At 39.2% G+C, this 12,119-nt stretch overlaps 1 protein-coding gene across 2 annotated transcripts in view; it reads right to left on the bottom strand.

Moving 5' to 3' along the window:
* Positions 1–2,921: 2,921 nt before the first annotated feature.
* The window catches only part of plxnb2b (plexin b2b), a 114,179-nt gene continuing 104,981 nt past the window's right edge, over positions 2,922–12,119 (bottom strand). For both annotated transcript variants that reach the window (XM_026310768.1, XM_026310769.1), the window contains exons 29-36: positions 11,457–11,541; positions 10,901–11,052; positions 10,464–10,621; positions 8,418–8,565; positions 8,183–8,247; positions 7,986–8,061; positions 6,458–6,532; positions 2,922–5,938 (exon numbers count right to left, since the gene is read on the bottom strand). In XM_026310768.1, coding sequence (XP_026166553.1) covers positions 5,834–5,938; positions 6,458–6,532; positions 7,986–8,061; positions 8,183–8,247; positions 8,418–8,565; positions 10,464–10,621; positions 10,901–11,052; positions 11,457–11,541 — 864 coding nt within the window. In that variant the 3' untranslated portion in view covers positions 2,922–5,833. The remainder of the gene's footprint in view (positions 5,939–6,457; positions 6,533–7,985; positions 8,062–8,182; positions 8,248–8,417; positions 8,566–10,463; positions 10,622–10,900; positions 11,053–11,456; positions 11,542–12,119) is intronic.

Below are 12,119 nucleotides of genomic sequence, written 5' to 3'. Positions count from 1 at the left end.
TCTGTGGCGGGGTTAAAAATAAGAATCCGCTCTCTTAAATGTGATTGGGCAAGAGAATGTTTAGCCTTCGCTGATTGGTTAGTGGAGTTACAGCGGCCACGTCGATTGGTCAGTCACGTTGGTCAATCACAAACTGTGAACATCGTCACTTGCCCCCGCGCTTTGCTGCGTTCATGTGATATGAGAAAAAAACTAAATACCAATTTTCTGCAAGTTAAAAACAAAAAAAGAATGATTTCAAGGGTTAAAACTCTGACACTGAAATTCTAAGGCATATACGGCTGCAAATATGCTGTAACGTTTGAGTGATTAAGAAAAACTATCGAACCAGAACAGAGTCGTCTATTGTTCCCGTAGGCAGTAAACACAGCATACGAGGATCGAGAAACCTTAAAACACATGGACAAACCTGCTGCTTTTTTGAACCGTGCAGGCAAGAAGAACGGATTATAGTAATGTGGTTCTAGAGGCTAATACACACCTGCTCGAAGAATAAGGTACTTCGTAGATGTATAAGAGGTACAGCATCAGGGCTGGCAGGAAGCTCCATGCATTCTCCAGCGATGCTCTTTGCGTAACTGCGTACTGGTTTGGCTATTGAACCTCCATCCATCCATCATCTATACCTGCTTACTCCTTAACCAGGGTCACGGGGATCTGCTGGAGCCTATCCCAGCTGTCTTTCAGGTGGAAGGCAGGGTTACACCCTGGACAGGTCACCAGTCCATCACAGGGCCACATAGAGACACACAAAGACAAACAGCCTCACACACTCACACTCACTCCTATGGGCAATTTAGAGTCACCAATCAACCTGACATACATGTTTTTGGACTGTGGGAGGAAACCGGAGTACCTGGAAAAAACCCACGCAAGCACAGGGAGAACATGCAAACTCCACACAGAAAGACCGGATGCTATTAAACTTTTTCCTTAAAAATGTAAGTGATTGGGGCCACCACAATGGTAAAGCAGGAACAATAATTCCCTTAGTGTACATGGCAATGGGGCAGATTTGAAGAATTTGAACCTGACCTTTATGTAAATGTTATCTTAGAGGACCAGGAGTTTCAAAACAGGCGCTTTCTGCAGTGAAATCATTTGGAGCTCGAGGCTCAGTCATGAGCTCACTGGAAAAGACACTTTGGCTTTAACAAATACTAAAACACCATATCAATATCAGTATATACTGTAGGCTAATACTATAATAGTTAAAAGTGGGGATGTAAATATCACATAGGGCATTTTAGCTGCTGCTTGAAAGTGTGTAACAAAAACCTTTCAAATGTAAATCTAATTTCTTTTAGTTATATTGGAAAGGCTAAGCAACAAAGGTCACATTGCCTGTAAGCTAATTACTTCTCTTTAATGGTGAACTGCATTGCGCATATAAAATAACTTGCACATGCACATGATTATGCATAGATGATTTTAATATATGTTGTTGTATATTTGTGGCTCATAAAAAAGGGTTCTTGCTAGAGAAGTCAGCCTGGACTCACCTTTCAGCTCATTAAACTAACTGATTTAATGCCTCAGGGTGTAAATTCAAACTACTGTAAAATCATGCAGGTCTAGGTCTGTTAGAATGCAAACCAACATAACAGGATATTTCAATTTGCTGTCATGTTGTCACTTAAAGAGCAAGACTGCTGTCGCTGCTGGATTGTAAATTATTCACCAGAACAACTGTTTAAAATAACAGCACACATTGTTTTTATTTTCACCAAGTTCTCCTCCTCTTCCCCAAGGCAGAGGAAATCCAAGCCAAATCTCATTAGAATGTTTAAAACAGGTGGAAGTGAAACATAACCTGCTGATATCTCCTGCTGAATGAGGGGCTGGCTGCTTTATGTGAAGCATCCCAGACAGGAGAGCAGCAGCCAGCTGCAAACATGCAGATTTTAACCCAAATTCTTCTAAGAAACCTTGCAAATAATTAGTGTGCTGTGTGATTGATTTCTAGGCATTGAAGGTCAGGGTTTTTTAGAAAGTTAATCACATGTGCAGTGCAAGGTAAATAATGACAACTACCAAAATGATGTAAGCGTCATATCTTAATAGAAATATCAAGTACAGTATTGCTTTTGATTTTTCACCAGGCTAGTGTACAAGTTGCAATGCTTGTGATAATCAAGTGTAATCACTGTTGCTTTGCCAGCAGCCCTTGAAGTTGCTTATCTGTTGCCGTATCAATGATTTGTTTAGTTAGAAGATGGCCTGCACAGGCCGCTAGTCTGTCTTTGATATCTCCACTCAGTGTCAGGGTTTGTAAAGTAATCAGATGAGGCAATTTTGCCTTTCATCTTTCTTTTTTCCAATTTCATTCTTAGCTGTCATTACTTAATTAATGTTTTTGCAGCAATTTTTCAACCTTCACCGCCGATCACTGAGATGCTGCGCAGCTATTTACATTACCAACTTTTTTCATGAAACCAGACATTGGCTTCTAGTTTGTATTCTGAGCCCTGTGACAGGAAACTGATGTGGCATTTGGGAAAAAGACGTCAGCCATCCTTGGGTACGCTGCATAACAGGACCGATGCTATCAAGAAAGGCGTTTGAGGTCAGACCAGGCAAGAATCTGATACGAAAAGAAAATTGTCAGGATCAAGCATATCACCTTCATAAAGTGATTGCCTGGTTTGAAAAAGAGATCATTTTCATAAATCCACCTATTACTCTTACCTATGTATAAGCTCTAGTCTCAAGTGAATCTAAGGTCATGTAATGAGCTGTATAAATACAACAATTTAAAGCAAATATTCTGTTCATTTCAACAAGGAATTGACTACCTGTGGCAGGTGTTACTCTATCTCCCAAGGTGATTGTAACTCATGCAATATGCATAGAGGTGAGTGTTCAATTGAAGCAAATCAATATTCTAAAAGTAAAAGAAACACAGCAGTTGTGAAGGGCGTATATGTCTCTGAGTTTATTCATGGAGGAGTGTATGATGAAACCTGTGGGTAATTGCTCCATCCACAACCTGTGTAAACTTAAGTTCATCCAGTACAACCAGATCAGGTACAAGATCGAGAATCTTCTGAGCTGCCTTGGATGGGGGGAAAACATTGGCTTCCATTAATGGTCTTGTACAGAAAATGGAGTATCCCACTTTGTTTTATCATTACAGCACATTCACAAGTTTGAAAATGGAAAAAAGTCTCGACAACTGCACAAACAGCTTTTTTTCTCTCTTTTCTTTTTTTTGTCCCAGGACTCAATGCATAGGATTATACAGTTAGAATACAGTATTTCAACATGTTTTACAAAGATTTATATGATATAGGAAACAAGAAATAAAAGTAACTGCACAGCAGTAAGAAAGGTCATTTGTCGAGTATAGTCATTTATCGTATACATTGTGGAAAACACATGGCAAAAAAATTAACACCATTGGAACAATTTTGCACTATATTCAATCTACATAATTATACCTTTTTGACTTCAGACTAATTTAGAAATGCCAGACATTTTTCAATGGAAACCCAAATCACATTGGCCACTGTTTTACATTTATTCATTTTGGGTTTTTGCCTTAGCCACCAAAGTTCTACTAAGCACACGCCACAGACACCCAAAGGAAATGCACACATCAAAACTGCAACCATAAAATAACTCATACTGAAATGTCTTCAGCCTATTGGCACGCAAATGGCTGCAGCAGAGCATCTAGCATTTTAGACAGCACACATAATATCACAAGTCCAAATACATTGCTGTGTCTATAGCACTATCTTCATCATAATCGCCTAGGTTACCAATAGAATAATTTAAACAATATATATGTATCATCCTATTCAATAAGGCACATTTTTGGTCAAAGAAAGGCTCTGAAAGAAGCTTCTTGCATCAACTCTGTCAGTGAGAGAGGAGTCAGCAGTAAACAACAGCGGAGACAAGGATGGAGTCTGCAGTCGGCATGCAATTAAGATCAAAAGCCTCCCCTGCTGATTCCATTATACAGAGTGCCACTCTGCACTGCGCTGAGTGGGCAGTGCCAAGTGCTGTTGGTCGGGATGCCAGGGTGCCATGCTGAGACAGCAGGCAGGCAGGCAGGCGCGAGGTCTGTGCAAACCTCTGTCTAGCCAATGCAGGAATCATTAACATTCTGGGGTCTCTGGAGCTTGTTATGCTCTGTCAATTTCAGACATCCATGATCAGATAGAGGGAGTACAATTAAATCATCTTTCAACAGCAAAACCTACAATTTAGAGATGAAACGTCATGCTGCTTAATGGGCCAAGAAATATCAAACCCTCATTCCTACCCTGACAACACCTCAGCTCTGACACTGACATATCAATATTCCAATTACTATAACAGTTATGTACATGATTGAGCCTGACCTCCCCAACATCATACAAAGCCTAAAACCACTGTAACTTGTTCAAATTCTACCATTTAAGTACCAACTGCATCTCTGGCAGATTATTAACATCATATGCAATAGGCTATTTCATAGCTTTAGAGGCAGAATGCTTGATGATTATTTGGAACATTAGTGTAATACTACAAAATTGCACTAAAAATCATGAACACTAAAAATGCATTAATCAATTTGGAATATTTACTAACATATTGCTGAATTGCTACTGTGTGTGAATACATTTATTAAGCTAACATGATGGCGGCTCATTGTATTGTGACATTATTGCAGAGCTAATATGAGTGACATGGCTCCATAGCAGAATAAAGCTGCTTCTTGCTGACATTTAAAAAAAAAAAAGGGCTTATAGCAAAGAAAAACATCTGAAAATAGTAATTAACTGAAATATCTTTTAAAATAACTTCGGAAATGTCTTTCTGTGCTTTAGTTGAAGTGGAATGTATCATGGCACTGTACAATAAAGGGAGACTGTGCTGTTATCGATTTCCACAAGCACAAATTGGCAATCCAGCTTGACGTAAATCTGAGTCAAAAGCAGGGAATTTAAGTTAAACTTTTCTGAAACTACTGGTGACCTGTCATTCATATGAGCCTGTACATCGCTAGATTAACCAGTGTCCTTGTGAGGACCCTTTGGTCTCTGTCAAAAAGCTTGATGAGTGCCCAGGTTCCAGTGTGTCACTGGGGATTAAAATGACAGAAAGCAGGCGTCCCTTTCGCCCTCACGCCTGACAGTAGGCATCCTGTGTGTGCACATTCATTCCCACGCATTCACACACTTAAAATCCACACAAACACGCACTCAAGTTTAGCAATACACACTCTTGTGTCTCACAAATTGTACTTCACACTACGCACACACAGGCTAATAAAAACACTATCCGCACCACAAGGTGATCCATTTAAAAAGATAATTTTTTCCTTATAAAGCTTTCCGCATAAAGACTGCACGATAAAAAAAATATATAATACAATTCTTAAAACCTTTTCTACACAGAAAGAAATTGAACATCTGATTATCTCCTGTGCCAGTGCTCCACAGAGGGGCTTAATTCTCAGAGAGAGTTCTCGCACTGCATTGTGGGAGCAATATTCAGTGAAGCATGAGTGAGCGTGTAGACCTTTAAGATTTGGCAAGTGAGCTTTAAGGCGTACCTATGACAGTGTCACCCATCATTTCCTCTTTTTGCTCTCTATCTGCATTTCATTAGTTCCTGTTACACTGCAGCACAGAAAAATTGTCCCAGGGCCAAGTTTTCCAATACACATGCCCATGAGTCCCTTATTGGCTTGCCTATTACCATGTTTTATTCCCTAAAAAAACAAAACAAAGCAAAACAAAAAAACACGCATACGAAAAAAAAACCAAAAACCAAGAAATAAGCCCCCGTAGTCACTGGCATTATCCTACCATTCCCCTCCCTCCCTCCACTCGGTGGGTTAGAGATCAGTCACTTTGTTTTCCAGGGCGGCTGCTATCTGCTGGAGCCGCAGGGTCAGCTGTTTACTCTGGGCAGCTGGGTCCTCATCCAGGGATGCAATGATCTGAAAGAAGGACGGAAGGTAAGAAGGACAGAAATAGAGGAGAATGACATTAGAAATAAGCAAAGAGGGAGAGAATTGGTCAGAGATGGAATGTCAGAACCAAGGAGAAAGAGGATGAGAGGATAGATGGAGAATGAGTACAGGAATGGAGGAGAATGAGAGTGGAAAGGGAAGAGAGGATGGTGTTATTTGACATCAACAGTCATATAAGCTGTTATTTTTTGTGAGCCCCACTTAGGGAGACTGACAGCCCCATTTGTTTATCCAACTTGTTCATTAGGTTTTGTTTATCCTCTTTTCGTGACCTCAAGTGGCAATTCACAATGGAAGTTTTAAAATCAATTCCCAGAGCAATTTTCCAATTCATATCCCACAGAAATGCTTTCAATTAAAATTTCATACAATCAGTCTTCTGGCATATCAAGAGTGACGAGCGAAAAGCAATAATATAGCAGGCAGTAGTGCATTCATTGAAATAGCCTTCCACTGGGTGCAACAGAAAAGAGAAGGGCCTCTTACCCCATCATAGTATTTGCTGGCATACTGGTAAAGCTGATGGAGAGCCACTTGTGTGTTCAGTTTGTCTGTGTGAGACTGTGGAGAAGACATGACAAGGTATAGGTTAAAGAGAAAATGTAACTTAAGCATGAAAGAGCAAAGATTCTATTTTTTATGTCCAGGTTTACAAAAATAACAAGCCTAGCAAAGAAATTATCCATCAGCCATTAAGGCCATAATAATGAGACTTTCCTGAAATCCAACCCTGTTTATGGTCAGGGTTTTTCAGCAATAGCCACTTAATGTATTTATAGGCAGTAATTACATAGCACACAGAGCGTTTATTGTTAATGGTTAGAGTGTTCAAGTCTGCAGTTCCTACTCTGAATTCACTTCTCAATTCAAGAGAATGAGCCAATTATAGAAGGTAGTCCAGCATTACAGCTTTTAATTTAATCTCACTAATATCAAGCTAACGTTTCATGTCTCAACACCATGTCAGAGCTGTATTTTTCATCTGTATTCCATAGATTTAGCACTGCACTCTTAGAACATCGGAGGACTCAAGGTGAGCAGAAAAAACAAATTAGATGTAGCAGAGCCAGAAATATCTTTTTGTCCCCTTTATTTTATCCACACATCTTAAAGTTGACGATACCTGCTTCCTGTTGTATATTACCTACAATTTGGACAATTTGGTCCAACATTCAGGGGTGTTATGTTAATTGCAGCTAACATAGCCGTGGGCACACTAGCCTCAAACAGAGATGAAGAATGGACTACAGAGGCCTGGTAAACACCACACCCTCCTATTTTGCTTTTATCGATACCCCAGCTTTTTTACCTCAGCGAAATGTAAATTTTTCATTTCTGTTTTACTTCAGGGTTTTCCCCAATTTCTATCATGTCCACTCTGTTTTTTTTTTTTGTGCAAAGAGAAACTGGACATAAAAACTGTGAGATGGAAACACTCTTAGTTTCCACATGACTGGCTGTAGGTGACAGGCTGCACACCTCCAAAGCAAGGGAACATACTCCTGTTATAGTGCTCTTCTACAACTTGGGATACAGGCATCATAAAATCAGATCATGATTGGTTAAGTTATAATGAAAAAAAAGGTTCTGGACAGACTTCTTCAGTGAAACTGTGTGTTTTTTGGCTCCACTCGAAACAGACATAAAGTACTAGAGCAAATTCTATTGTATTTCTGACAGTATCTCTTCTAGTATTTCATGTAATATATTATATATGAAAAATGCACCACTGTTTCTGCACATAAATATATGTTTCACCTAACCTCTGTTAATTTCTTTCATGAAAAGTTAAATATAAAAGCCTGTGGATGTAGAAATGTTAAGATAGAAGTCGACTACAATTCTTAATGTGCATTTGGGAATGAAATATTCAATCAATAAACTTAAAATTGTATTAAACAATCTGCAAGATAAATTTAAAAGAGAATTCACTCTGCACTGGTTGTAAGCACTGAAACATTAACAGTAGAGTAAACAAAATGACACAAAAAAAAATGACAGCTGTGTTTCTCACCCGTGACACCTCTGCCAGATGTGTGTTCATGTCTTGGTCGCTGACAGGTACCATCTGCCTGATGCCCTTGTAATAGCTATGTGGTGGTAATCAACACATTATGTAATTGTTATTGACAAATCTTTAACAAAAACAATTTTCAACTAACATGACACCAACACATTGAAAGGAAACTGCAAATTGCTGTCAGGACTTACTCGTCCACCATCTTCTTATAGGTAGAGATCTCTTTTGCATAGAGTAGTTTGTTACTTGGAGAGTCCTGGAGACAAACAGTGAAGACAGTGGCACTTTAGATTGATTGCCCTTTGACATTTCTCTTCTCATTTCTTTTATTTTCTCAAGTAATCCACTTTGTTGTCATCTTCCTTATCTATTATTGCATTTTCCCTCCTGCACTTTCACCTCATTCCACCTCCTTGTTCAACTCACCCGGCTGAGTTTGTGCTCACTCTTGGTGCAGGCATCCATGAAGGTCTGGGCGATGACGGAGAGCGAGGCGTCCACCACTTCAGACACATGGACATCGAAGATGAAGTGGGGATTCTTGAGGATGTTCACCCAGAACCGCAGAGGGAGGCTGCATGAGGAAAAAGTGAGAAAGCGGTCCTTTATTGTGGCTGTTGTTATTAGTTCAGAATGGGAGAATATCTCATCAGCCATATCTAAGAATTCATTTGAGTCAGGGAGACATTTCATGTGTGAGAGCACTTGCCTGAGGTGCAATTGAGTGCAGTACAAGATAATAATAGGTATGGAAGAAAAACCTTTCATGTAGGTGCCACTTCACTCAGAACAATAGCCTTGACTGTCAGTTTAAATTACTATTTTATATGTCACTGACCTCTGTGTGAATTACTGCTGCTCAATGAAAATAAAATGGAAAAGAAAAAAATAAAATTAAGACTTTTAGAAGACTAAGCAAGAGTCAATGATGCTTATCTTCTCTAATAAACAATGATTAGAAACAGGAAAGTAACAACAAAACTTTGACCTTTTTACGTCCCCGTGCAGCCTAACAACCTAAAGCTCTGACTACATAATGTAATGCTTGAGCACTCTTGCTAATTTCCCTCCTGAACACAAGCTCCATACATTTCTTTCCACTTGTCAGCATGTGAATTCAACAGAACGCCCAAAATACAGTAGTTTCCAAAAAAGTCTCCTCCCTGATCGTTGCCAATGCCTCACCATCTGAGACATGAAACGAAAACCTTGTAAAATTCATACTGGTTTGGTAATATCTCCAGGGAAGGCTGCATTGAGAATACAATAGAAACATAAAAATAGCAATGTTGCTATAATCACAGAATTAAATTAGCTTGGGACATAATTACCATGTTTGTTTGTTGTTATGCCTCATACACACATTCATATTTAATACATGGCCCTCAGTTGATTTGATAAACAGAACGGGTGGATGCAGAATGTGGTATGGAGTGTAGTAAGTAATTAAATTGCTCATCTCCTGTCCTTGTGTGGGTGCTCTTTTGCCAGCCTTACGTCAATCACTGGCATCTACATGCAACACGTCGTCTTGTATGCTTGAGCTTTAGCCGACGTGACACTAATTTATGCACTTAAATGTCACATGGGAGCGGGGGGATTGCAAATGCAAACTAAGTAAGCTGAAATTGTCCATTTGTATTCAGCTCTTTCTTGGATAAGTAAGTTTTGTTTCTTGGAGACTTACTGTATCTCAGGCGGTGGGATTTGTGGTGTGGGTCACAGTCAGCGCTTGTCTGTGTGTGTCTGTGTGTGTGTGTGTGTGTGTGTGTGTGTTACTCAACATTTTGTCACTTATAGTGAGTGGGGGAAAAGTAACTGGTACATTTATTCAACTCCATTTCACTACACTACAACACATTTCAGAAGCAAATATAGTATTTTTCCTCTCCACTGAATTTGGCTTTATAACAAAACATTTTTGGCTTGAGATGCTTTACAAAAAAGCAGTGCCTAAGAGTTCAGATATCAATGAATTGTTGTCATTTCCACAAAGAGAGTGACTCTACAGCTGATGTGGTTTAATTTAAATAAAATTATCAAATATTTCATTGAAAAAAAAAAAGTAGAAATATTACATACACATAAAACTAAATACAAGAAGCAATTTTTCTCATTCATCATTAATTGCCTCCCAAACTCTCAGTTTGATCTTGTGATTTCTTTAGAGGGGCCCTGACCTGACTGGAATCACTCAATTACACTGTAACGAACTGCAAAATAAATACCTAAAACTAGTTCCATTTGACTGCAGTAAAATACACTTATGTATACTAGATGAATGAGTAAAACCTTTACTTTGATATTGGAGTACATTTTGCTAACAATATTTTTGTACTTTTACATTAATTGCATTTTAAATGTAGGGCTTTTTCTCATAATGCAGTATTTTTATGTAAGTAAGCACTGATTGCTGCCCACACAAATTGAACTTTGAGGCTATCAGTCTATGCAAGTGTACATTTCTTTTACCTATTAGTCTTCCAGATATGGATGGTCTCCTCATCCACTTGATGTTTCATTGCCTGCTCGTCCAGGAAGTCAAAGAAATATTTGACAGCTGGTGGCACGACTGCCCCAGAGCACAGCACACTGCGGAAGAAGTCATCCACAAACTGCTGCAGTGTTCCCTGAAAGGGGCCACAAATAATTTGAGACAGGGCAGAGACAGAGAGAAAAGACAGAAATATCAAAGCCCTGAGACTTAGCCATTTGCACCCAAATTGAGGGAAGATATTCAGGTTTTCTGAGAACATGTTAGCATTTTCTGCCCTATCCAAACCCGAACACCATCCGTTACACATTTGAAAACTCTTCTTAGAAGACCAAAGATTGCCATTTGCTTGAGTCAGAGAATTAGATAACTACTTAACAAATGTCTAATTGAATAAATGATTCTGTCTTTGTACCTTGACAGAAAGGAGTCGTGTTAGATAGATCTCTGTAATGGCTTTGGTCATCGACTTGTCCTTTATGCTTCCTCGTTTAGATTTGATCTCATCCAGTTCATCTGTCGGCCTCACCAAGTGAAACACCTTATCATCTTCCAGCAGAGCATTTCCTATGAAAGAAAAACAACGCCTTAAACTTTCCTGTAATAATTCTGCTCCTTATTTATTCATGCACACCCTTACAGAACATACTCAGATGATGAATAATGGGAGGGTGTTTGTCATCTGCATTTCAATGCAAGGGGAATATCCAAGTAGAAATGCTAAACAATCAACTATTCTGAGATGCACATAAAACAACTGAAGATAAAAGTGCGCATTATTTCAGAATAATCCCAAAGTGCGAGATACATAAAACGACATGTATTAGCATGTTAAATGAGAAGGGGGATTTTGACAAAATTTCTGCAGAAGCCCTATACTCTCCAGAGCCTTATATATTAAGTACACATCCGATCTGTGCTAGTTTGGGTTCAACAAATGTGTGTTTATGTGTGTATGAAGAAACACTTACGCTCCTCATGGTTTTCCTGGTTCTGGTCATAGTTCTGCTGAGTGTGGCCCACTCTAGACAAGACCAACGTGGCGTTATCTCGAACCTGGAATGCACGTAACAGTCAGCTAGATAGAAAACACAACGATTCAGACACCTTGAATTTAATAGATACTGTGACTGAGGTCAGCAGTCTCTTTTACTGCCCTAGAACTAATTCATAATCAATGTGATTGAGTGGAGAACAACAGTGGGTCTTTATTGGGGTATTTACAGGCCATTTTCTTTGGCGTCAACCCATTATTGACCCCACAAATACTGTGATTAGCACTACTCTGACACATCCAATGAATCTGTGGCAGCAAGGCTGTCCTCTAAGAGCAACTGCAAGACATCAGCAGGTACAATGAAAGGAAGAGGAGTACCTTTGAAAGAGGGAGATTTAAGTGGCTGAAAAGCAGGGCAAGTGGGGATATTTGTGAGTGACCTTTATTTTCCGAGGATCGATACTGTGCCAAGAAGATTTAGTGGCATTTTCTTGCACTGAGCTGACAAAAGCAAAGCAAGACCTGGTACAGACATATGCACAGACATTCGTGATGAGAGAAATTTTAGGCATGTTGCTAAACTGATACAGACTAACAGAGGAAAATGGTTACAAAGTTATTTCTTGTATATTTGATT

This window comes from Mastacembelus armatus, chromosome 6 (assembly GCF_900324485.2).
Source record: "Mastacembelus armatus chromosome 6, fMasArm1.2, whole genome shotgun sequence".
NCBI classification, from domain to species: Eukaryota; Metazoa; Chordata; class Actinopteri; order Synbranchiformes; family Mastacembelidae; genus Mastacembelus; species Mastacembelus armatus.
Note: the sequence above shows the minus strand (reverse complement) of the source record. Positions and strands in the feature narration are given on the sequence as shown.